General features: G+C 43.8%; 1 protein-coding gene and 1 long non-coding RNA gene across 2 annotated transcripts in view; one reads left to right on the top strand and one right to left on the bottom strand.

The window, feature by feature from the left end:
- The window catches only part of LOC121890466, a 150,082-nt gene that overhangs the window by 94,140 nt on the left and 28,313 nt on the right, over window positions 1-27,629 (top strand). The window contains exons 2-3 of the long non-coding RNA XR_006093803.1: window positions 20,240-20,306; window positions 21,470-21,537. This is a non-coding gene — a long non-coding RNA (uncharacterized LOC121890466). The remainder of the gene's footprint in view (window positions 1-20,239; window positions 20,307-21,469; window positions 21,538-27,629) is intronic.
- Window positions 1-27,629, bottom strand: part of sox5 (SRY-box transcription factor 5) — a 92,904-nt gene that overhangs the window by 53,800 nt on the left and 11,475 nt on the right. Inside the window, exons 2-3 of the mRNA XM_042402740.1 lie at window positions 23,417-23,612; window positions 13,966-14,188 (exon numbers count right to left, since the gene is read on the bottom strand). Of these exons, the coding sequence (XP_042258674.1) occupies window positions 13,966-14,188; window positions 23,417-23,612 (419 nt within the window). The remainder of the gene's footprint in view (window positions 1-13,965; window positions 14,189-23,416; window positions 23,613-27,629) is intronic.

Genomic DNA, 27,629 nt, shown 5'->3' with positions numbered 1-27,629 from the left:
CACACACACACACACAAATGTGCGTGTGCACGCTTGCACACACTCAATGTCTCTGTCACTGCAGCGACCCCCGGGCCGTCCTTGTCACTGCACAGCTTTATTGCATCACTTTAACGTGACAACAAAAGAAGGCATTGTGTATTGGGCCTGCCGTGTATAGGAGGGGAACGGACCCACGCATTAACTACGCGAGAGACAGAAGGAGAACACACACACATACACACACACACACACACACACATAGTGCTGCGTTTTCTCTTGCGAGTCCCCCTGCGAGTGACATTTTTCGTCTGCCTGTCAAAGCAATGACAGAGAGACAGACAGAACAGCAAGACACTGCTGACACACTAATGCTGCTTTGCATGTTGGAAGCCTATTCAAACAGGGCTGAGCTGTGACTTTAACCTCCCCTGTGCTTGTGTGTGTGTGTGTGTGTGTGTGTGTGTGTGTGTGTGTGTGTGTGTGTGTGCGTATGCGTGTGTGTTTGTGCATGCGAGACTGATGGGTAAAGACTGTTATTTCTGACGCTATCATAGTTTTGGCCCCGTGTCGGCTGTTTGATTGACAGTTGGCTTGGCTGTAGAGTGCCTTCGCGTTGCCGGACGGCGGAGGCGGGATCCGCCTATTCTAGTTAACGCAGACGCTGTTGACAAGTGCAAACAGACGTACACACATGCACATACACACGCCCACCCTCACCCCCCCCCCCCCCCTCCTCTGTTTACGTGTCTGTTTCAGTCTTGATAGTCGTCTCTGTCTCTTTTTGTCTTTCTTCTCTATGTGTGAATGTTTGTTCCATCTGTGCGTCGATCGGCCTGAGACAGAGCGCGTTGTAAAGTCTTAAGAATAGACCACATTGTCTTGTGTGCTGCTCAAAGATAGGGCGACAGACATGTGAGAACCATTAGACCAATGGCAACAACAGTCCAAACAGCGCTGGAATGCTCTGCTGACTAGCATGTGTGTGTTCATGTTTGTGTGTGTGTGTGTGTGTGTGTGTGTGTGTGTGTGCCTGCGAGTGTTTGTGTGCCTGACCTGTAAATCTTTTCCTACTCCCCAATTTTCCTGGCAAGATCTCATAGTTTTCAGGCAAAGAAAAAAAAAATTTTGATTGGTTGATGAGATTTGCCTCGTCAATAACGGCTGATGCTGCTGCTTAGGTCACATTTAGATCACTTAGCCATCTGTGGCTAACAAATAGGAAGAGTAGAACTCACACAAATTAAATGACAATAACAGAGTTGGCGAAAGTACATACTGTAACTGAGTTGAAATTTAGCTCTTAAATTTCCTTTTTAATATGTACATGAATGGAAAAACACTCGACTGGATAAAAGAAAAACAGGCAATTTTACACATGAAGTTCAGTTAACTAGTCACAAGGAGTATATATATACGCATATATATAACCTGTGAAAATAGTTGTGTAACGTCTTCTGGCATTTGGGAGGCGGGGCGAGTCTAATGAAAGATGCTACCAGTTGCATTATGGAAAATGTAGGCTCCAGTGTTTTTGGACCTTGACCCACGCTTGAGACTAAAAGTCAAAATATCTGAGCTCTGGCTGCTGTGAGTATGACCACCCGTATTTATATCTGTCTCTTGTGAGTTCCCCAAACTAGTAGGAGTGCAATACTAAAATTGCAGGAGTAGTTTGTAACTGTGCCACTGTGTCAATTACATGCCCTTCCAAGAAAAAGTCCTCCCAGTTTCCTGATTTTGCTTAACTAATAAATGATCTGGATGTTTATCAAATCAGATTTTTCTATTAACAAATGGTGGTTCTGCTTTCATTAAATAAATCCCGTTTTAATCTAATCATTCATATCTTTATCGCAACAATTTAATATATCAGTTCTTGTTATACTTTAATCAACTTATTATATCATTTTTGAGTTCAACCTCTCATACACACAGTTCCTTTTCTTCCTGAACATTCCTTTGGTCTTTGACCCCCTTCTTCCTCCTCCCCCCGCCATTCCCCGACAAGACACCCATGACTCTTTGAGTGGGCTAATTGTCTTAACAACGTTTGGCTCGGCAAAGACTGGAGACTACAGTGGGGTATGATAACCTTGGCCCTAACCTCGTTAGTGTAATCAAGCAAACCAACAAAACGGACGAGGAGGGCGTAATCACCAGTAAACTGGGGGGAAAATGTGGTTTGGTTAGTGGGTTAGAAAGGGGGCTAGAAATCCTGTGTTCGCCTGTGTTTTCACATAGTAAACTGATACGGGTGGAGGGTGGGGGTGTGGGGGCATCGGAGGGCTAGACAGAGGGCTCAATGTTAGAGAGTGTGTTGGGTGTGTGTGCTTTTGGGTGTAAGAGTGTGTCAGACAAACCGACATGACCTAACAAACAAGTGTCCAGTGTCTTAGTGTGGACGGCTCCTTGAACCAGCATCACAAGACTGTCTAGTGTGAAGCTTGCAAACAAACATGAGTACATGAGTTCAGTTTGAAAGAGAGAGAGGGAAAGAGAGAGAGAGAGAGAGAGAGAGGGAAAAAATGTGTGTTTGAGAGAGTGGGAGAGAGGAAGAGAGACAGACAGAAACCAAGAGGAAGAGAGTTAAAGATAGATCAAAAATCTGCCAGAAGGAAAAGATGGATAGTGGAATGTTTCCCCTGATACTTTACGTCTATGAATGAATGTGTGTGTATAAAATGGACCCTGATACCAACTTACCACTCTGAAGCCCACTACCCGCCATCTGACACACACACACTCATACACACACACACAGGAAGCTTGTGAACTCAACCCACATATAAAGAAGCCCTAAATAGCGCTGTTACACACCACTTAAACACTGCTGATCATTGATATTCACAGTTAATCATCATTTTACTCACAAATTCCATCAACAAAGATTCTGATTCTAAATTTAAGGAACCGTCAGGCGGCAAAAGGGCTGCGAGCGTAGGAAGGTGCCAAAAAAGAGGGTGACGCATGCAGACACACAGACACTGATGATAGATGTATCGGGAGAGAGTTTTATGGTAACGTGTTGAAATGAAGCAGGGAGGATGTTTGTTCGTTTGTGTGTTGCCTGGGCAGGGTGGATGTTTTGGAGAAAAGAAAGGAACAAGTGAGTGTGAGAGTAAGCGAGGTTAAGAGGAATGGAGGGAGGAGGGTGAAGGTAGAGGTAGAAATCATGTGTTGCCTTAGGAATGGAGAGTTTGTCCAGCGGTAAACACAGTTACCGGCCAAGCGAACATAAACAGCCTCACTGAAGGTTTACTCACTGAATACAGAGGTACTGTCTTCAAGAAAACATACTGTGATAAGATTCTATGAATAAAAACGTTTGTGTGAAAATTCTGTGTTTCAGTCTTTATCCGCTAAAGACTAATGAAATGTAGGATCTTTGGTGAATATGGCTGTAAAATAATGTTAATTACAATTACAATTGAGTCCTTCATTTCAAATCTTACTTAAGTAAAAGTACAGAGGTATAGTTGGCCCCTGTGTCTTATGTATTATAATTATGACATTATTTGACTATTAATGATGAGTAAGCAGTATTTTACAGTTGTTGTTGGTTGGGATGGAGCTAATTTGAACTAATTTATAAACAGTTAGGTAGGTTAGTCCAGTGGTTCCCAACCTAGAGGTCAGGCCACTGCCAACGGGCCACAAGATAAATCTATCGGGGTAGTAAAATCTTTTCTTTTTTTTTTGTAAAAATATTACTCTATGCCTCTATGGGCCTCAAACAGTTATTTAAATGAAACCATCCAAACCAAGTTTATTCTCTTTGACTGCTGACAATCTGAAATGTGACACAGTGCCCCAAATAGACACTGCTGTTTTGTAAGGGTCAGGTCACAAGCTAAAAACACTGGGGACCACTGGTTTAATCTTTGACAATGCACTGTATTTTATAGGCTTATCATGTGTTTTAATATAAACGCTTCATCTGAAAAGTAACAGCTGACAGATAAATGTAGAGGACCAGTTTTCCTCTCTGAAAATGAAGTAGCAAAAAATGGAAATACTAAGTAAGTAGTACTGAGTAAAATAGGTAAATTACTTAGGTACAGAACTAGAATAAATGTACTTTGTTACTTTCCACCACTGCGTATTTCACATTTATACATCACTGTCTGAAGGAATTTAGTAAGGGTTCAAGATCACAGCAAGTCTAATTAGTCTGAAACTGTTTGAAAAAAAAGGACTGATTTTTAGCTTATTACCTAACTTGAATATCTCCAAAAACATCTCCAACTCTGGAACAAGTCTTCAGTCATTTTTGTAGGAAAATCACAAAAAAAGGTAACACTGAATTCCTAGAATAAAGCCCCTTTGAATAAGGACTCTGGTTGTCTAGGTGAGTCTATAGCAACTGTGTATTAATGATCACTGTAGTATCATAATGTTGCTTTTATACTCACTGACTGTGATGTTTTGGAAAGGCTACAGAAACACACACCTGGGTTACAGACAAGACTGGCGTACAGCAGCTGATTTGCTTTGTCGGTATTACAATGAGCCAAGAGGGGCTGTGTTTGTGTGTGTGTGTGTGTGTGTGTGTGCGTGTGCATGCCGCCCTGTGTGTGCACACTTGCATCTGAGTGTGCGTATGTTTAGATATTAGAGTGTGTATGTGTGTATGTGTGTGTGTGTGTGTGTAGGTGACAGCTCCAGCCCCAAACTGACTGGCATCTGGCGGTGGCAGTTGTTTTAACAGCTGAGCTGACAGCATTAATCCGAACGCACCCAAATCAAAAGGAGACAACACCTGTTCACTGCTCCTGAGCCCAGCCGAGGAAGAGACGAGGGAGAGAGGGAGCGAGGGAGGGGAGGGGGGCGAGGGAGAGGGAAGTATGAATGGAGGCAGGGAGTGAAAGAGATGGAAGGGGAGTGATTAGAAGCAGGTGGAGAGAGTGACAGGGACAAAGGGAAGTATAGGAGGAGAAGGATGGAGGGAAGGTGGCAGAGAAGAGAAATAGAAAGTAAGGATAGGGCAAGGATGGAAAGCAAAGGAGAGAAAAGAGAGAGAGAAGAGGATGAGGTAGGAGAAAATAAGAGGATGGGGGGAGAGGAGGGGGGGAGGGTGGGAGGATGAGAGCGGGCATGCTGCCAGGCAACACACACACACACACACACACACACACACACAGCACTCTTTCCCCTGAGCGAAGCGGAAAGGGGCAGTGGGCCAAACGAGGAGGGAGGGGTGAAAACAGAGGGATGGGAGGGGAGAGGTGAATGGATGGATAAAGGGATCCCACAGGGAGAAAGAGAGAAGGACGGCTGGAGAGAGGAGGGAGGGACAAGGGGGAGCAGGCAGGCAGACAGAGAAGTACAGCAATCTATCCAGAAGAGCATCAGAGCTCCGACATGAGTGGCTGGTGATGACTGCTCTGCTAGCCAAGCAGCAGCGAAGGAAAAGAATGCAGCAGTGGCGGAGTGGTGGTGGTGGTGGTGGGAAGGGAGGGGAGGGGAGGGGGTGGGGGTGCTGGAGATGCTTGTCTCCCAACATCTGGCTCAAATAAGGCTGGGCCGCGCTGTGGCTTCGGGGTCGCGACCCCTGTGGCTGACAGCATAGACACCACCACTTCATCTGCAGGACCCGCCCTCTGACCAGCCAGCCAGGGGTTAATTAATATAGACCCTGTAGCTTCAAAGACTGACACAGTGACTGGCTGACGGAGCGGCTGAGTGACTGGCTCCCTGGCTGACTGAATGGATGTCTGACTAGCTGGCTGATGCATTGTAGGACCGGCTTCCTCACCACTCGACTGACTTGCAGTTCTCTGAGTGACTGAAGTGCTAAAGCTACACAATAGCATACGCACCACTTTGGTATCTGTCGTGTAAGAGAGAGCGGAAACAGTAGGGGGTGGCCTGTGGGTGGTGATTACGTGGATTGCTGGCATGCTTCCTTTCGATATCCCCGATGCATCATGGGTAGCTAGCTATGGATCCTCGGTCAGGTCACACAGGCCGGTTTGTTCGTCATCATGTGTGGGGCAACTTACTGTACAGTATATGAATGTTTTTGCTGCCGTGTGCGCAGACAATCTAACACAAGTGTGCAGTGACACACACCAATCCCACTCCTCCACTCAGCCTGTTAAAGCGCCTCTACATCCATGTCATGTCAGGCCTTAAATCCTGCGCTGGACGCTGCTGACATGGGCGATACGGACTACAGCTCTGATGCTTTCACATGTGTGTGTTGCAGCTGAGATGTTAAATTGCGCTAAGCAGATTGTGCTACTTTGCACACAAGCCTACATGGATTATACAGGGGGAAACTGGGGTGTAGTCTCTGTCACACGTATATAACAACATTCAGTATGTGGCATGACGATTCATACACATAGACTTGCCTGTATGGAGTATATAAGTACACGCACTGAATCTCTGTCTTGCAAAAACACAGTCACAGCTAATAAGCTCTAACACAGAGCTTACTTACAGTCTATTTAAAGTACATTCATAGCCTACAGTAAGCTTACATGCTGCCATGAAGGTGCCACCATGAAAGGCTTCATGTGTACCTACAGTTTAGAACCTGTTTATATGGGTCACATAAGAAAACACACGAACGTCTGCGTACAGTACATTCATGTACATACGCATCACAATACGTAAAATCAACCTGACTTTTATTGTGCCGGGAAGTGTGCTTGAATATGATCTTCTTGCCGTGCCTGGTATCACAGCATTACAGTATGTGTTTAGCCTAGTTGAAATGATTGTGTTTTACAAATTCAAAAGCATCCATTTAAAGCTCTATTGATTGTATTAGTTTCAGTTTCTGCTGTTGCACATTGATTCATGGAACAAACACTGATATATAAGAAATTGTTCTAACTAAAAGTATAAAACATACATTTTATTTTACAACTTCTACCTATTCCACTCATTATTTAATAAGTTTTAATAAGTTAACTTAAAGCTTTAATGCACACACACACTCTAACATTTGCATGTTGTTGGCAGCACCATGATACCTTTTTTATATTTTGCGATGGCACGATGTCAAGATGACAAATCGAGCGTTTCATTCCGAAATGTGACATCCACCTACGCACAAAATAACTCCATGTCAGTTCACTACTTAATGGAAGATCATTGAAGTTGTTGGCTAACACGATAATTCTTCTAACAAAGTAAAAATGTTCAAGGGTGTAGCCATTTGACCTTTTGAAAAACTGGTTGAACTCCAAGCAGCAATTCCTTTCCACAAAGTATTTTTTGTTGCTTAAGTGGCTTAATGAAAAGTTTTAAGATTTTTCAGCTGCATTTGATATCCTTTTGATAAAGTAATTGAGGGATAAATGAAAGTCGGCGCACTTTACACAAAACTCATTAATCTTGCAGCCATTTTGCAGCATAAAAACATTCCTCTGTCTCTCCATGGGAATGGGAGAAAAGACCAGAGAGGAAAATAAGAGAAAAGGGAGAAAAACAACAACAGGGTGTGCAAATGAAGAGAGTTTATGAGAAAGCTGAATAGATAAATCATGGATTCCACTGATTTGGTCATGGGACGTGGTGTTGAATGGTAGTGAATGGGTGAATGCCAAAACGCTGGGGCCCGTCTAATATTTGGGCGTCTGTGACAGGAAGTCTTTATGTCGGACAGTCTGACTCACACAAATACACCCAAACATATTCATATAGAGTGTATGACCCCAACAGGAAATGCATGTATACATTCTAGCGTAAAGAAACACACAAACATTACCCCTACCTGCCTCATCACACACACACACACACACAAATACACTCATACACTCAAACACAGTGTACTGTAGGACAGTCAAACTGTGAGTAGGTCACAATTGCTAAGCTATGGAAGCTCTGGCTGATTCATGAACCTCAGGCCTTTGTCCTTAACTTAATGCCACACCGGGAGGCCAATAACACACACAGACACACACACACCATCAGGAAAACCACAGGACCCTCTCTCCTCTCTCTAAGCCCCTTTATGCTCCTGTATTGGACAAAAGCTGGGGCACTGCTTTTCCCAAAAACACACACAGACACACACACAGACTAACACACACACACACACATGCACACTATTCATCTCCTTAATATCGCTCATCTGGACTGGGAAGAATGGCAGAAAAGGAGTTTCATCCCCACCGATTGTCTCGTGCAAGGCTGGAGAGAGAATGCCACGAAAAGCAGACGCAAAACAATTCAATAAGAAAAGTGACTTGAATGCGCCTTTCATCGAGCCAACAATGGCCGGCCCCACAATAGGCCTCAGGTTCTCCCCATGACGTTGCCGGTTTCTCATGCCACAAAAGACAAAAAAACAAAAAAAACAAAATAAAAACTCCGAATTGACCCGATTTGAATTGTGAGCCATGTCCATGATGATTTTCCCCCCCGTCTGCTACAAACGCCGTGAAGTTAACTGACATAATGACACTTGGATAACTGAGAAGAATGACAGATAAAATGATACATAAAAAGGAGCTGGTTTTCATACATAAGCAGCAAGAAGCGTGAGCTCTTTGCCCGCTTCAAAGTTGGTTTCATTTGTTCAAAAGGGCGCCTTTTTTTTTTTTTAAAATGTGATCTTTCTAACCAAGATTAGGACAGGATAGGAGGGCTTGCATTAATATAAACAAATGGAGTGCAAATCTCTCTAGTAAGTGGTTCAAGGCAGAGTTAGTCTCATAAGCATGATGTCAACTTCTCTTTAGCGAATGCTGACCGTGTATTTAGAGCTCTTTAATTGGTGAACAGGAGGACAAATCTTGCTTTTTCTCACTCGCCCGAACTCTCTCTCTCTCTCTCTCACTTGTAGTGAATTAAAAAAGAAAACAATTCTCTTTTTCAGCCTCCCCTTCTGTTTCGTTTCACTCGCCTTCCTTTTCCCAAGCGCGAGAAGAATGATCGTGACAAACAATGGCTGTGAGAGTCCTGCTGCACTTCATGTTAATTTATACATCTAACTAATTACCGACAAAGGGTGGAAATCACATAAAGACGTTCGCCCGCTCCCACGCTAGGGCTGTGAACCTGCTGCTGTATGTGTGCGTTTAGTGTCCTTGCTTGTGTGTGTGTGTGTCTGTGTGTGTGTCAGTCCACAAATTCCCCTTAGGGATGTGTGCTTAAAAGTTGCAGGTCCGTGTGATGACTTGCAAGGGTTGTATATGCTATTGTTGATGTTTATAGTGTGTGTGCATCTGTGTGTGTGTGTGTTTGACATAACCCCCCATGTAGCAGAGCAGTGGAGGGATTAAGCAAAGTGAAGGAGAGGAGGGGGGGGTGGGAGGGGAGGGGGTGGACTGATGGACGGATGAACGAGAGACGGCCTTGGTCCCTCCACTTCTCCGGCTCTCTTTTTTTCCTCCCTTTCTCTCTCTCCTTCTTCTTGGCAGAATGTATCCGCCCTTCCCATTGTCACCCATTGGAGTGTACGGAGGCGTGAGGGAGCTCCGGCCACTGTGTGCTTGTGTGGCACAATGGCCTCGCCTAAGTGCTGTCCTATAAAATGCCTCAGTGCGCTCTAAAAGCAAGCCCTGGGTTTCCTCCCTGCCTTGAAAATAGATGAAGTGCAGTGCGTGCTTGTGTGAGTACGTGTCCGAGCGCGTTTGTGTGTGTTGTGTGACATCTCATTGTCACTTCATTGAGTTGGCATTTTCAGTATGGAAACCAGTGCCTTGGAGCGACTTGAAACAGCAAGTACGCTCAACCATAAAAACACCATTCTGGTTGACCTCAAGGTTGCCGGCACGGCTGTAAACCTGTACACAGTGCGTGTGCGTGCGCTTGAGTGTGTGTCTCCTCTTGTTTCCCCGCACGTGCGTCCGGATCAAGGCCATAAAATATAGAGGCCAGGGTCTGACCCCAGAGCTGCACTCTGACTCAGTAAAACAACAAGAATATTGCCATTTTTCGACCCCAACTAGGTGACCGCCAAGAGAGGCAAGCAGCTACCAAAGCAACGGAAGCTCAGAGCAGAATTATTCAAGAACGGATTCCTTGCACTAAGTTATTGTTATATGGTAGGACATGAAAATTGTAAAACATTATAGCAGATCTTACAAGGTTAGAATTTTAAATCGCTGCTGTACCAATATAATCAGTTTAATCTTTTCATTGTTAAAACATAAAAGTACACTGTGCTAAAACGTCTGACATCATTTAGGCCAAATGTCTAAATCCCTCAGATCACGAGTTGTAGGTTCACTCAGAAGATACAAAGATCTAGTTAATGACCTTTATTTACTCTGCTGTACAAGTTACACTGAAAAAAAGAGAGAAAACATAATACTGAGTCCTGAGGCTAAGAAGCCCCAGTGACGGGTAGCTGTAGCTGGGTAGCAGAGGGTCAGCAGAGGGGTCCAGAGATGGAGCTCAGCTGGCACTTAATGTGAGCCACTTTCAGTCTAAGCTGTGAGGGGAGAGAAGGAGGAGAGAGGAGAGGAGAGGAGAGGAGGAGAGGAGGAATGAGGCTGAGTGTCTGGTGAATGTCCAGGGCAGTGGAGGCACCACTCCAGGGGCCGAGAGGAACATCTGTGCCCCATTTAGTGATGTTTTCTCCTCCTTTTAATTCCCCTCGTTTTTCTTCTCTTCTATTTCGCAGCTCACTGTATATCCATCTATCTATCCATCCATCTATATATCCATCAATCTAGTGCAAGTCTCTTTTCCCGCAGGTGTTCTAATAGATTATCACCAGGCCTTGCTCTGCAGCACAGGGGTCACGAGGGGTTAAATGGCGAGTCCAAGGGAACTATCCAGCCCAGGTGTGTGTGTTTAGCCGTATGTGTAAGCGTATGTGTTCATCCTGGACGTGCGGCAACCTCTCTTGGGTTTTAGCACCGACTCTCCTCTCGACCCTGCGCCTCCCGTGACGCTCTGCACTCTGCTCTCATTATTCCACGTAATGACACACACACACACTCCAGCACGAGCCGCTCGCCCAGCGGCCTCTCGCCTTGACTCCAGGCAAACAAACACAAACACACACACACACACACACACACACGTACACACAAGGCAGTGTCATGGCATTCTTATCTTCGCTGTTCCTCCCTGTCGCTCCTGAAGAATGTATTAAAGATGGGGCTAGCTCTGTGTGTGTGTGTGTGTGTGTGTGTGTGTGTGAGAGTGTGTGTGTGTGTGAGAGTGTGAGTGTGCATCTCCAGGGTAGCAGGTGGCCGGTAGAGTAAGACAGGAGATGAATGGAGAGAGCAGGAGAGTGGTGGAGCATGGTTAGGCCAGGCCATGGGGGACAACATGGCTAGTCATTTATTAGCAGCCTACACACACGCACACACCTTGTATGCATGCAGCTAAATACAGTACTTCTCCTAAAACACACACACATGCACACGCATCACTAATACATATGCAAATACATATACACAAGTATACATGCTCCCAAAGGCTTAAACAGCACACGCACGCACACACACACACACACACACACACACACACACACACACATTGACCTAGTATCTACCACTCTACATTCATCTAGCCTAAGTAGAGCAACACTAGCCACAGACACTAAACTATATCTTTCAAACTTAAGCCATACTTTTTGTGTGTGACTGTCTATATATGTGTGTGTGTGTTTGTGTGTGTGTGTGTGTGTGTGTGTGTGTGTAAGTGTGATGTCTAGCTCAAGGCCTGCCTCGGATAAGTGAAGCTTCTCATTCTGTTTCGAGATGTTTATCGTTTTCTGACCCATTTTGTGTCTTTGGCCCCTTGTTCACATCCCTCTTGGTGTTAATGTTCCTCAGCACTAAATGTGTGTGTGTGTATGTGTGTGTGTGTGTGTATCATTGATCCAGCTGGAAGCGGTGTGTGAGCATGTGTGTGTGTGTGTGTGTGTGAGAGAGAGAGAGAGAGAGAGAGACTCAGAGGAAGAGAGAGAGCAGTAATATTCCAGGCCTTTCATAATGATTAAAGCCTTCATTAAATTTTCATCCCAACCTGCTGTTTGCTGCTAATGGCCTTTGTGAGCCACACAGCCAAACAATAGCTAGCCGGGCACAGAAAAGGGATTTCTATCTCGCGTTCAATACCGCCCCTCGTTGTTTCTCCCCCCTCTCCATTTCCCTCTGCCTCTCTTCATCTTTTCTCAGCTTCCCTTTTCTTCTTTTACTCTCTTTTCTTTCTTCCTTTCTCTCTTGCTTGGCCAGGGTTTTTTTGTGTGTGTGTGTGTGCTGGGTCTGGAGGCGCTGGGGCCTTTTGTTGGCGCGTTTCATTTAAACGTAGGACAGATAATGCTCCGGGTTGGTTTGGATGCCGCACCACTGTGGCTCTCTGCTAATGGGTTCTGTGAAGACACTGCTCTTTCTCTTCTTCACTCTCCCTTTTCTCTCCTTCTCTTCCTCCTTCTGTCTTTCGTTCTTCATCTCTCTTCCTCCCTCTCCCACCTCTCTCTCTCTCTCTCTCTCTCTCTCTCTCTCTCTCTCTCTCTCTCTCTCTCTCTCTCTCTCTCTCTCTCTCTCTCTCTCTCTTTCTCTGCCCTGGCTGACTCATAAAGATCCATTATTGTTGTTTTTTTCCTGTGCAGCCGGTTCATGAGGTCCAGCGAAGCAGCGAACAACCCAAAACACACCTCAATTACAGCTCAGCTCGACAAACAGCCCAGTTTTTTTCTTTCTTTCTTTCTTTCTTTTTTTTTTTTTTTTTTTTTTGGTAAAATGTGCCACAACAGGCCTCTCTATCGACTAGAATAAAAACAACCAGACGGCGAGAGCTGACCAGCAGTCTCGGCCACTTTGAAAACCTAACAGAAAAGCCTGAAAAATAAGGTTAGCACATCGCAGCTTGAAATGAAAGCCTGTTGATGTACTGGGGGAACACAAACACACACACACACACACACACACACACACACACAAGTGCACATGTTCACCTTTATTTCAAGACAGATATACACTGCACTGCTTCACTCTTCTTTAAACTTTGGGGCTTGGTGTCATTTGAGGCTGCATACAGTTAAGAGAAATCTTAACACAGCAGCAGTGTATTTGGAAGCTGAAAGGAAAGTATGGAGGTGTACAAGAAGATCTAGTGGTTGTGTTGGTGTGCAGCTTTGCTTGAGTGCCCTTGAGCAAGACCAGCTTCAGGAGCCTGTTTTGAAACTGACACTTACCTCCCTGTGTAGCACACAAAAGATTTCTCCTCCAATAAAATACAATGTTATTTATACTATCCCGCCTTCCTAAAGGAGATGGACACCTGTCGGTCATCTACTTATCACATTATCACTATCACATGCACTTCATAGTGACTTAAGCCCACGTTTATTTGCTCAATGGAAATTAGAGTTGGCCATGGGCTAATTTTATCTTTTTTCTCAACTCCAACTGTTAGCCCAAGGCTAAATTTGAGAATGAAATGCAGGGCTAATCGAGCTAAGCTATGTAGCCCTGGGCAAAAATCTGGTTTAGCCTCTTACAGTAAACAGTGTGTGAAATCTTCAGCTGAAGGATGAGAGAGCATCATTCAAAAGGTTATAGAGGTGGGAAGATGTTACAAAGGTGGTAAGATTCATTTAACCCTCTCTGATTATTTAGCTGAGAGAAATCTTAATGTGAGTGCCCCCCCTCCCCCACTTCCCCCTTGAAAATAAAGCCAGGAAACATTTGGAGAGTTGTGAAGATATTCAAGTATGTTTGTATCACAGACTCAAGCATCCACTACACGCACACGCAGGCATACACACATCTTATTTGTCAGGTTGTGATAAATATGCAAAGCATGGTGGACAATGGACCCAAACAGCTGATGCTGTCTGTCTGTGTGCTGGAAAAACAAAGGCTCGCCTCTCATCTGAATGTTGGTGAGCTCATAACAGAGGGAGAGAGAGAGAGAGAGAGAGCCATGGAGAAAACAAGACAGAAAGAAAGAAGAGAGAAAGGACAACAGAATGTGATAAAAGAGCGGCGCAGAGCCAGAGAGATGGCGGGGAGCTACAGATCACACATCTGGCCGCGCAGGCGTCCCCTTTTCATCACTGACCTTCTGGCTCGTTCTTGATCAGCTCCTCCATCTTGCGTTGTTTCAGTGTGTCCACCACGTCTGCCAGGCTGCCCTTGCGTCTCTCGGGGGTCCCCAGGGCGCCCGCGGCCGAGCCCCCGTCGCTGCAGGGCCGTCCCCCACCTCCGCCTTCCTCTTTGCCCGGTGAGGTAGCATTGTGCTGGGGGTAAGGACTCAGAGAGCTCCCCTTAGTGCCGTCCTGGTCCTGGAGGGGAAGGAGAAGAGGAGGGGAGAAGAGAGGAATAAATGATTAGATTCAAAATTAGCTAAACTTAAAGGCATAAACAAACTGTGAAAGAAGAAAAGGAGGAGAGGACGGGGGAGGAGCTGGCATATACCCACTCATTATCTCCATCCCTCTCTAATTCACTTGCTCTCTTTATTCTCTCCATCTCCCCTTCTCATAGCCCAATGCAACCAACTTTCATCCCCGGCCAGTTATCTCAAGTTAGGGCATACTTCTTCTTTTCTCTCACGTCCTCTGGAATCTGCATTTGACTGACTTGGAGGTACTTGACAGAACGAGCACATGAAACAACAGCAAAAGACTCCACACACTCTCAGAGTCACGCTAACTCTTCATTACAAAGCCTTCGACTGCTCTCCTTTGAGGAACGTCCAACGCTACTGTACGACTCCCGAGCCCAAGTTTCACTACTTTTGTCCTAAGATTCGTGACAATTAATGCTGAGGATGCAACTCCATCAAAAGTCTCAAAAAATAGATCCCTTTTCAAAACACAAAGCTTTGGAACTGTGTCAAGTCATTTCCATAAACTTATGAAAGGACTGAAAGGGCTAAAAAATTCACAACAGACAAAACAACAATCGGCATGACAGCTAAAAAAATATAATATATACAACTCACAGTACAGCTCTGTGCCTTCTGCCAAGCTGTCATTATGAATAATTATCCTGCATCCTTCTAGACTTACTAAGTTTACACAGCCTTTAAAAGGTAAGTTGAATGATCTTTGGAAATCACGGGTGCCCTTAAGTTAAAAAAAAAATACAAAGTTGATTTCTAAATTAATTTTAAAAGCTGTACTCTTTAAAGTCAAACATTTATTTTCAGTTTCATTTTGACAGACTTTTAGGTCATAAAGTGACTCAAGTTGTGTTTTGATGACACGGGCTGACCTTCCTCACTGTCTGGGGTCCCACAGATGCAACTGATGTATGTGTAATAGATAATAATAATTTCAAAACCAACCATTTCATTAAAACCGGTAAGCCTTCCCTTAGTCATAAACTAGACTTGCACATTTGATGTGGGTGAAAAAAAGACCATAAAGATTTATTTCATAAAATAAAAAAGCATTTCAATTTATATATGTTACATAGGGTTATGCATTAAAAATCCTTCTGTTTGTCAGACAAAATAAAAAAAAAAAAAAAAGATTAACTTCCTGTAAGACCAGTAAGAATAAACAGAAACAAAAACTCTCGTGAGAGCAGCTGAATGGTAAGTAAATTCTAGCATCTTAATCTTTGACCTAATAAAACCGGTGTTTGTGTGGACAGACCGCATGATAGACTTAATGCCGGCTCAGCCCAATTAACAGTGACACTGAGAGGGAGGACGGCGTCAGCTTCCAAAGAGCGCACACACACACACTCTCTCTCTCTCTCTCTCTCTCTCTGCCACACGTGTGTGTGTGTGTGGACGACTGTATGTACACATGTTGTAAATGTAATCAGCACAGGCGTCCTACAGACATTTAAATACATATATTATGCTTGCACGCGCACACACAGGTGCGCTCAGGTGAGTGTCGTGCTGTTTAACTACAGAAACAAGTGAGTCAGTCAGTCAATCAGCTAGTCAGTCTGTCAGCTCAGCTCTTTGTAGACATGAGGGTCAATGGTCCACAGGGTTAATCTTTGGCTAATCTCACTCCAGTATGGAGCACACCACCTGGGACAGCGGCACACATTTCCAGTATCTCCATTTGTCTGTGTGTGGGTGTGTGTGCATGTGACAGAGAGCCTAATCTCTATAAACAGATATCTGCATATGAATGCAGATTCTGTGGGCAAGGACAAGATTTTAGTATCGGAAGCATTTTGGTTTCCGTTTGCAGTCTTAGCAGTTTTGACCAATCGCTTTTGAGCAGGTATAGCACTTGAAATGTAGGCGGTGATTTCTACAGGATCATGCATACAGGTAAACAGTCCACGTAGGGAGCAAAAGAGGCGGAATGTATTAGCCGAAATGTCATCTGGACCCAAAACACCTATAAAAAGTACTGATGTTTGTGTATTGTGTGGAGAAACATTAGACTCATGTAATAATAGAAACAAATTGCTTTCAAAGTTGGATTGCACAATTGCCTTTGAAAAAAAATGACAGGAGTTGGCGTCTCAAGTTGCTAATCAGACTGTAAACAATGAGCAGTACATGGAAGAGGAAGTCTTGGCTGCATATCGGGCCCCGAAACATTGGCCATTGCCCCTAGAGGCTGAATCGTCATCAGCCGATGGGTTTGGAGACAGCAGAGAGGCAGAGAGACAAGGGTACATTCCAGCTGTATTGATGACATTATTATGTATTAAGGCGGAGATTGTTCTCTAATCATTAACTTGCTGGCTGCTGGTGGAAGTGGAACTTAATACTGTGATCACAGTCCACAATGAAGTCATCTATACCCCGACTGACTCCGGGTTCTATTCTTTTCTATTCTATAGGCAAAGTTGTTTTTTTTTATAAAAGCATCCATCCGAGCAGAGGAGAAAAAAAACTTCTCATACAACACAAACTATTGAGAGAATAAAGCCAGGCAGAGGCTTTCAATATTGACGATGCTTTCATTGTCAGTGGCCAAACACTATATGAAAGGTACAGCAGACCATTATCACTTGGCATTTTTTACACTTCACCGACTCTCTCTCTCTTTGGTTTTGTGTGTTTCCACACTCTGAATAAGTCAGCACACTCAATAATTCACTAATTCTCCCAGTGTTCTTGCACATTGCATTGTAACGGAGGGACAGAGTGTGACAGCGATGACATGGCTGTAACAGTTGTGTATATATATGACCAGTTATAGGCTTCAGTCAGTCACTGTTTAGGCTGCTAACACTGGATGAAGGCCGTGCTACGCTGGGAAAGTGTCTTGTGATCTCAAAGCCCTGAAAGACTTTACTCTTCTCCTCTCAGCACCTGACCAAGTGACGGCTCGACCTGCTCCTGTCTTTCTTCCTTCTCTCTCTCTTTTTTTTTTTTTTTGTTGCTCCCTTTCTTTCCTTTGCCCTCTCCTATTCTTCAGATTAGGGAAATTCAGACTTCAAATGAGCGGCTTTGTGATTACGAGTTGCATCAGCACAGGCACGACATGCAAATGTAACGAGACGGAGGGAGAGAAAGAGTGTAAGCGGCTAGAAGTCAAAAGAAGGGAAAGAGCGAAAGGCGAAGGAGAGGAAGAGAGAGAGAGAGAGAGGCGATGTTATTAGAGGAAATGAGAGAGAGCGAGTTGACAGAGAGATTCACGGAGAGAGAGAGAGAGAGAGAGGAAAGGAGGCATCTTGAAGGCAGCGGTCACACCTGTCACATCCCATTTATCTAATCCAGCGCCTACTTAAAACAGCCGCACTCTTTCTTTCGAGAAAGATGTCGCGCAAACAAAACAAACAGAACAAGAATACGGGAGGGAGAGAGAGAGAGAGAGAGAGAGATGAGGGGGGGATGGATGGAGGGATGGAGTCGGGGAGGAGGGGAGCGGGGTTGTCGGATCTCTTTGCTCTGTCGAGAATCTGCCAGGGAGATGTCATCTCGCTGCGTCCAACAATGAAGGTCATTTCCCAATCAAAGGGAATTAGCAGGGAGCCGTGGCTTCTTCAAAGACCTGGTACATTAGGGCCCATGACATTATTTATGTGTGAAGTCAGACAGACAGCCTTATCCCAAATGGCTTATGTTTTTTAACCCATCAACCTCCCAGCATATAATCCACGCGCCTCACTGACATTTTTTACCCCGGCGATTTGCGCCGCAAAGTCCAAGACAGTAGGGATCAAAAAAAAAAAAAAGACAAGACAGATTCACTATTGTAAACGGGTGTCACTCAGCCCGTGTGCGCGCGCGTGTGTGAGCGCCGACGTGTTTCCGCGCTCCCGCAGTAACGCGGGTTTGCAAAACTTTTTTTCTCATCAACATTCATTTATTCATAAGTACAAACAGGAATTCTGGATACTGTAAACGTTCATGCCCTCGTCTCGGTGCATGCGTGTGAGCAGGTTTTGCCATTTCTGTGCGTATATTTGACACTGTGAGTGCACACATAGCCTGTAGGTGTGTGTGTGTGTGTAAATGTGTGAGTGCCTGCATATATGTATTTATATGCACTAGATGTGGCAGGCTGGCAGTGTGGGCGGTTCTGCCTTTAGTTTGCAGATGTCAATTCTCTTCCAAATGACTGGAACAAAGTAAAAATTGCGCCTCACTCTCTTTATCCTTTTACTGCCTCTGCAATGGAACCGAATTAAACAACTTTTGTCTTCTTAAGCTCATCTGTGAGGGGAGGTTGGTTTAAAAACACTTAACTCTTGCCAGAAAAAGGAAGAAAAAAAAAAAATCCAAATGCTATTTTTTTCCCACAGCCAGCACAGATGCCGCTGTTCATGTTCTTTTTTTTTTTTTTTTTTTTTATTTCTTCGTCTTCTTTCCTTACTCATTCTCTGTTGCCCAACAGAAGAAACTATCTCCCTCCTTCTCCCTCTCTCCCTCTCTCTCTCTCTCTCTCTCTCTCTCTCTGTGTGCCATAGCCTGACATGTCTCAGGCTTTGCAAGGTGCATGTGTGAAAAACAATATTTGATGCTTGGCGCATCGTCGTGGATCAAGGCATGGACAATGTGACAGTAGGAAGAACTGGAAACAGCTGCTCAACTAAAATACATACAGACACAAGTGTAGAAATACACACATGAGAATGTCACTGATCACTCCTGCAGGGGGGTAAGACTTATCTTAACGCCAGAGCTGCCAATCTCCACGACATAGACTTAACTCACCTCCGGTACACTGCCAAACACACACACACACACACACACACACACATAGCAAATCCCTTTACATGCCATGGGTAAACACAGACACTGTCAGTTTTGACTTGGAGGTCCCTCAGGCTGGGACATGCAAGCAAACACACACATTACTTTTATCCTCCTGTTCCAACAATATGGTTGAGCTTTAAATCCCTAAATTTTGAACATAATTATAATTTTGGTATATTAATATTAATGATGATTTTCAAAAAACAAATTTACATGTTGTCATTGAATTACTTGATTTTAATGTCCCGATTCTAATAGTCTAATTGAACTCATGTGAGAGTAACACTCTTGCCCTTTCCTTATCTAAAAACATGCAGCTGTATTTTCTGTATTTTAAATAGCAGTTTGGCTAAAATATATGCCAGTATATTTTACCACGACCCCTCGCTGTTGACAGGCAAGCGTGTGTTGATTCATTAGTGCATCACTGGCATGAGAAATTAAGTGTGACCACTGTGTCTCAAGACTGCTCAATGACTGTGTTAAATCTGTCAAATTCACATGAACACACAAACACACACTAACATAATCACACATTGCACAAAAAGAGGGAAAAAGAGAGCTTGTGGAGGAAAATGAATAAGAAATAATGCTTGATGAAATATCTTTATAGTTTTGTATTGCGTTAGCGTGCATCTCGCCTGTTAATGAAATAATTAGTGTTTGTCCATTAACACATTTATGAGAGAAGATGCTTGCCTCTGCCTGATGTGAAAACATTTATTTTGTGCAAGGAAACACAAACATAAAAGATCTAAAAGAAAGCAAGCAAGAAGGACAGTTATTAAACAATTATATCTGTATGTGCACTACAAACTCATAGGCACCTTCTTATAATAATTCAACATTTTCAAATACAGTAAGTTTTTTTTTGGGTTTGAATCATTAAATACAGTTAAAAATCCATGTTTATGACTGTGGTTCCCTTCCCATAAGGCATTTGAACTGTGAGCTTGTCTCAGCCAATCAGGGTCCAGCAGCACAGTGAGAACTTCACTTCCAATAAAACACCCTTTTAGCTAAACTACATTCATTTGCAAACCATCATGAACAGTACTATTCTTATCAAGAGGCAGGGTTTGTATATATAAACAACATTTTTAAAAAAGTGAATAATCAAGCACTTTTCAGTCTTAAAATATGTGAGAGTGCTGTTTTTTTTTATTCTGTGTGTGTGTGTGTGTGTGTGTGTGTCTGTCTACAGCTGCATCAGGCAGGTAAAGCGGCTGGGTTAAAGCTGAGCAGGCACGCGAGGCAGGCCGGATGAAGAGGTCAGTGTGTAGTCGAGCGCTTCTCCGCCGCCGTGTTAATTTACTATGACAAGATAAAGCTGTAATCTCGTCACCCCCCCCTCCCCCCCCCCCCCCCCCCACTCTCTCCCCCCCCCCCCCCCCCCCCCCCCCCCCCCCCCACCATCTCTCCTCATTCTCTCCCTCGCTGCCTCACTTCCAAGTCAACCGGTCGTCAATGAGCCATTTACTTCCCCCTATCACTTTACGGCAATTGCCCTGAGAGAGTGAGAGAGAGACCCCCACTAACCCCCACCACTCCCTTAGGGTCCCACCAACACCCCCAGCCACCTAGTAAATCTCCTTCTCCCTTTCCATTTCTCTCTCTATTTCTCTCCATCCACTCTTCACTGGCAGTCAGCGGTGAAGGGATTGACACTGTAAACCCCCTCCACCCCCCTCCTCCCCCAAAGAAGAAAAAACTTAACGCACATCTTACAACGTGCCAAGCAGGCAGTCGGATAAGCTCTCATCCCACCCGCCAGACACATACTTGCCACTTAATAATCCACATCAACTATTATGCTGTGTATGAGACCCACCCCCCCCCCCCCCCCAACAACACAAGTCATCCCAAACACACATAAGCACACACACGCCAACACTCTCTCACTTGGGCTGTCAATAAATGGACTAGAAAGCAGTTCTGTGTTGTTTTTAGAAGATATGAGAATTTTTTAAGGAGGGGATGAAGAATGTTTAGCAGCTGTCCCTCCATAATGACCTAAAAAGGACAGCGACGAGGCCAAAATCTGCACAAAATATTGTACATAATGTTTGTAATGGAATGTTTGTGTTTATTTTTAGCGATTAATTATTAAAGATAAATTTATCTAAATGCATCGGGAGTAATAAAATCAACAGCTACAGATAACACAGCGTGGGTGTGTGTATGTGTGTGTTTGCACGCGCGTGTTTGTGTGTGTGTGTGTGTGTGTGTGTGTGTGTGTGTGTGTGTGTGTGTGTGTGTGTGTGTGTGTGTGTGTGTGTGTGTGTTCTCTTATGGTCCCAGGACTTTGGTTTACACTTGGCACCTGCCACAGATGCAGAGTCCACCGTGGGAGGGGCCTGCAGGCTAATCAGAGGGCTAATTACAGAATTAGCTTTCAATTACGGCTCCTAAGCACTGTTTCATTGTTTTACAGCATACAAGCATTTATCGTCGGTAGGGGGGAAAGGTCGGTGGCTGTTATCAGAGCACTGCTGTGACAAGGTGTGTATCAAGGTGAGGGCCCAAGAGAAGATTAAGACAGTGCATAGTGTGCTGGCATACGCACCTGATGACACGCAAAATGAAAACACACTGTAAAGACTATTAGAGTCATTTATGTTTCACAGATGCACTTAAATGTTAATCATATGTTCTCATGGTGGATAGTCAACATTTCTTTATGCAAACTAAATAATGCATACCAGCAACATGTAATACCCTATATACAGTCACATAATCACACGTATGTACTGAACATGCATTGTAAATCACACCACATGTATAGAATGTGTAATGAGACACAGTAATCTGAAAAATGCACACATAGCTGTGTACTCACACACACATACGTCAACCAACAGAAGTTTACAATAAGTCTATATATACTGCGAGGTAATATACTGATATTTATAATGAATCACAAAGAAGATTATTGTACAAACAACTGTACAAACACACACACACACACACATGCTCTTGTACACACAAACGCACTTGCACATACAGAGCCATACATTCAACACCACCACACAATGTCACACTTTATCCTGAAGAAAATGACTCACTGCAATGGCTCATATTTTGCAGTCACGCAACTGTGCATCAAAACGGGCTCAAGGCGACGGTTGGTGCTGCGCGCATAAAAGCAAAAACACGTGTGCACCCAAACAGTAGCCTTGAACCTTCTTTTTATTTCCTCCCCCATTTTGGGAAAAAAAAAAAAAAACAACAACAAAAAAACAAACCTCAAGCTTCAAGCGCCAAACTGCTTTTCACTCACAGGGAAAAGTCAATTTCTTTCTTCTTTCTTTATGAATCTCACTATCTTCACGTCAACGATGAATCACCAAACAAATATTCATACATTTAGTTTCCTCATTGTTGAGATTGGTGTTGTTCTTATTATGTTGTTTGGGTTCAAAAGATGACCATAAGAGGAATAAATAACATACCAAAGTAAACATGGAGTTTGAGATTCAGACTATATAAGTAGCATTCAATTTGTTTTTAATAGAAACAGAAACTGTTTACTTCCCCAGAAATTACTGGAAATTCCATAAAAACAACACAATTCTAATTGTTTGAGCATGTTTAATCCCTGAAACCATCTCATGTACTATTTCAGAAGATAACTTCACTATTAGCTGAATCCATCTACAAAGATAATATTTTTTTTAAACCAAAGATTGTAATTTACTTCCATACAAGTGATACCTACTTTCCCAGCTCATTTAGCAAGTGGTTCCTGAAGCCAGTATCAAAGACCAAGAGCTACGTTTGCCCTCAGCACTAACTCTCTTTTCGTAATGCTGGAGGTCAGGATTACCGTGAACATAATCTGATCTAGGGTCTGTGCCCTGGGGGTCACTTTCAACCCTGAGCCTCTCAAACACACACATACACATGGCATTATGGAAAGGAATGCCAAGGGCAGAGAGCCAATGGAGACACAGAGACGAGGGCCAAGCAGCCGATGATGAGAGCTGCAGAGTCTATCAAGCCAAAGACACAGAGAGCTAACATGAGAGGGAAATTTTGAATGTAAGTAAAGGATGTTTAGCACTTTTAGCTGTTAGCATTTTTTTTATTTTTTTAATACTGAAGGGCTTCAAACTACATTTCCCAAAAGTCTACAGTGAACTTTTCAACTTTTCAACAAGTTTGCCAAACAAGACAAAAGTAATGTGAATAAACTGGTCACTTATGAAGCCCTAAAACACACTGTGGGTCACACCAGTCTGGAACCTCTTCAAAACGTCACACCTGTTTCATGGCTCCACCCTGAGTCAGCACTCGAGGCTGCCGTCACCCTTAAGTGGGTGCCATCACCCTTGGTAACAATAAGTGGAGATCGGATGCAAAATGCGGTAGCCGCCCTTACCATGTTGGGGGGGCTGTCCAAGTTGCGGTTGGGGGGCGAGCGAGGGGACACCTTGCCGCAGTAGGAGGCCAGGGGGAGGTGGATGACACGGCCCAGTCCCTCGCTTTCCTCATCCTCCATTCGCTGTCTGCTGGTTGCCATGGTTACCTCTCCATCTGTCCCCCCATATGGAGAGGCTGGTCGCTTGGAAGACATCCTGGAAAAAAGAAAAAAAAAGAGGAGAAGGGAGATAGAAAGATGGAGAGAGAAGGAAAAACAGGAGGAAGTGTGAGCAATATTCAAAGGATGATATAATAGATCAACGGCTGGAGTTATACGACAGTCATGATGGCGGCAACAGATATATGTGGAGGTTCCTGAGGGTAAAACTAGTTCCTGTAAACTCCTGGATAGTCTGATTCAACTCTAAATTTGTAGCCACTTTGCTGTGTGTTTACTGTAAAAAAAAAAAAAAAAAAAAAGATAGCATTAAGACATCTGTAAGTCCTTTGAGCAGGTATTCATTGGATCCCATTCAGCTCATCAGCCCTCTCCTTCTTCTGGATTAGTTTGTCTTTGTTGCACATTCAGAACGTTCAGACGCCTGAGCTCTAGCAGTGCAACTCTACACAATATCCCCTTCACTCAGTTTGCGAGCACCCAGCTCCTTGGCAGACCTTCAAACCCACTCTCAGGTCTTACAGTATGTTTACCATGGGGGCCATTCAATGTTCACATTTTCAAAAGATGGGCCAGTACTGCAAATGGAGCCCGCTTGCCCTGGCATTGTGGAGGAAATGACCATGTCTTGACAATGGGCTTTCAGAGAGAGACACAGAGTGAGAAAGAGGAAAAAAAAAAAAAAATAGGAGAGACAGAGAGTGAGAGCAGTATGCACAGTGACAATAATATGTGTTTATGAAAACCTCTGGACAATAGAGGAACTGGAGGAAAATGGCTAGCAACATGAGGGCCCTGCTGTTTGCATTTGTTACTGAGGCTTTGTTCCCTTGAAAAGAAGGAAAGGATATAAAGCCACATCTATTAGGTGAACTCTGTCTCTCACAAGGTAAATTTGCCTCCCTGTACTTCAGCTGAATAGGGATGCAGTGACTATGTGGCAATAATAGAATTTAATGTGGTTCTCAGCATCGCCTGAGTGCTTTCAGATGCACTTGTCAGCCTTGAAGCCACTGCGACTATGACCCTGGGTAATAGGCTGCTAACGCTCAGTCGAACAGAGGCAAACGCATGACAGGGATGAAGGGATGGAGGTGTGGATGGAGGGACTGGGAAAACCGGAGGGGAAGGATGTGTGATGGTGAAAAAGTGGTGAGATGGTGGAAAAAAAAGAAATAAGCAACAGGCGTGTAAATCTCAAACTCTGCTGATTCTCTTTTTTCGCTTTTGATTCAACACGTTGTTTCTTTTACTCTTCCCTCAGCTTTCTTTCCATTCTCTCTGTCACCAATACTAAGAGATTCACCATTATATCTTTATCCTCCATCCATATTTACTACTTGTCTTTCTCTCTTAAATTCTTCTTTCTCTCCGCTTGTCCGTGATAAACTGATTACACTCTTGACTCTTTTGGATTTCCTCTGGACTGTACATCTGGCATTGTTTCTAGGAGCAGCTCTGCTACTAATTCATTGCTTATTTACCTTATGACAGTGGAAAGGCAAACAATATTGAGTGCTTCTCACTTGAGGCGATGAAGAAAGTGCCACGCTAAGAAACACAACATGTGGTGTTATCATATCGCACGGAAGGTTACGGTCAAAATCAAATAAACTCAACTGCAGTAATACCTTTAAAAAAAAAAAAAAAAAAAAAAAAGGCCATCTCTCCACCAGTAACTTAATTATCTGTAATTGTTTTTGGAAGATTTTGTCTGCAAGATTGATAGACCTCATAGATAATCTAATAATTTAAACCAATTTACAAATTGGTGTTATCATCCGCACATTGCTGAGAACCTTTTTTTTTTATCTCCAAAATGTAAAGTTTTCAGGAACTCCGAAAAAGTGACTTTGTTTTCTTTGCATGCATTTTTGAGTTTCAATGAGCTTTCAAAGGTTGTACAATTTCATCCACTTATGAGCGACCCATGCAATCCTTTATTTGAAGTTAAATCAGAAAATTACTAAATCACCACTACAACAATATACAGCCTCAACTATTTTAATGAGTTTTTTTGTATACTTTTATCAAGGTCGGATTCACTTAATCACACGTTCCATCTGTAAAAACAATGCCGAACAGCTGTAAATCTGTGTTTTCATACAGGACGGTGTGTACAGAAGAAAAAAAACGCACAAACACACACATGTACGGACGCTTCTGTAAGTCAACAGAGTGGAATGTGTATCTGCACTTGATTTCTTTATCTGTCTTTCCGTTCTATCTTCATGGGCTTGCTCAGCAAAAACCATGGCCATAAAGATTTTGCGTTTGTTTCCATGACAAAGACTTAAGAGATAAAACTGCACACAGCCTATCAATAAATCCAATTAATATTAGAACTGCAACTTGTGATAGCGTTTATGGTATTTGTCAGCTGCATTAAAAAAAAGTAGGTGAGGAATGACTGAGCAGAAAACTGTGTGTGTGTGTGTGTGTGTGTGTGTGTGTGTGTTGCTCCACACAAGATCCAGTGTGAGCGGCGGGCCCAGCTGTACAAACTACAAGGCTTTGAGCCACGCGGCACACACACACACACACACACACACATATGTGCACATACATACAACAGAGGCCTTAACACTGCAGGTCTGTCCTCATCATTGCCTGTTTACTTTACCTCCTTTCACTCTCTCACACTGAGGCCTTTTGTTTCAGACACACACACACACACACACTGACACACACACACACCTCCCCTTGTGTCCTGCGCACACCTCTGCCTAGCCATAACCCTATGTACACAAAAACCTGGGGTCAGCTTTGAATCCTCTCACCTCACAAATGTTACACGTTGGCTCACTTAAAGAAAACATCTTTGAAAAAGTGACTCAGTTTTTATTTTTACAATTTTATTATCCATCATTTAAACGCAGTAGCCATGCTGACACATGTAAACGGACAGGCCATCTGGAGACAAGAATAGTTACACATTAACATAGAGAACAACACACGTATCCAAAAAACTCAAAGAGAGCCCTACACTCTCCTGAAGAAAATAAGTCTCTGGTAAACACTTCATTTCATCATTCTTTTTGCTGTTTTCTTGCCCCTCTTCCTCTTCTTCTTCCCCCTCCACTCCTCTTCACACCCATCCACTCCCCCCCACCTCCCCTCCCCAGCTCTGCCACTACTTCCTCGGAGGTGGGTGTCTATGAATGGAGAGACCATTCACAGCTCCTCTCCGGCTATAAAATCCCTCTCTCCCTCCCGTTCCCCTTTGAAGTCGAATTACTATACAATTGGGCACGGCGGGTGTGCAGGTTACGCCGGCTACTTCATTTAAAGTTTGGCAGGGCTGTCACGCCGGCGGAGACCTGGAGGAAGCTGGTTGAAAGCGCGGAGCGATGCAAGGATTAAAAAAAGATGAGGTTTTATTAAGACGATAAATTGGCAGCGGCGTCCAGGTCATAATTAGAGAACATTAGCATAATTTTGTCCTGTTCTGCAAAGCCAAAAATCAAACGCCTCCCGCCAAACACAGTCCTTAACACACTTAACACACATGCTGCTAGCCCTTTCCACAAAGCAGTACAGTAATGATATTTCAAATGACACAACACTGTTGCAATAATATTGCAGCCTTTTTGTGTATTTTTTGATTTACAAACCAAAGAATAAGTAAACTCTACAGAAACCAAATTCTACTCTGCTGTTTGTCTCTTCTGCTTCACAACCTCTCATTTCTCATGCAGAAACCACACACACACACACACACGCACAAACACACACACACAACTTTGTGCGCACGGTGAGAGCGCTAAGCTGAGATTAGAGCGCCACTTCCCCTTGGCTTTTTGATGATTAGCGGCTCCTCAGTTAAGTCCCTCTCATATCACATATGTCCACTGCTGCTAAGTCACTAATCGGACAGCGGCGGACGTCCATTAACCGGCCAAATAATCGCCATCGACAGTGGTTAACCGTCTCCTGGCCGTCGCTTACTGTAATCAACGCGTCCATTTCATGTTGGCACGTCAGCAGCGGCGAGCTTACGCACACGCAAGCATGTTTAAATACGCGCAGAGAGCTTATGAACACGCAAGAGAGG

This window comes from Thunnus maccoyii, chromosome 23 (assembly GCF_910596095.1).
Source record: "Thunnus maccoyii chromosome 23, fThuMac1.1, whole genome shotgun sequence".
NCBI lineage: Eukaryota > Metazoa > Chordata > Actinopteri > Scombriformes > Scombridae > Thunnus > Thunnus maccoyii.
The sequence above is the reverse complement of the archived record's forward strand: the minus strand, read 5'-3'. Positions and strand labels throughout refer to the sequence as shown.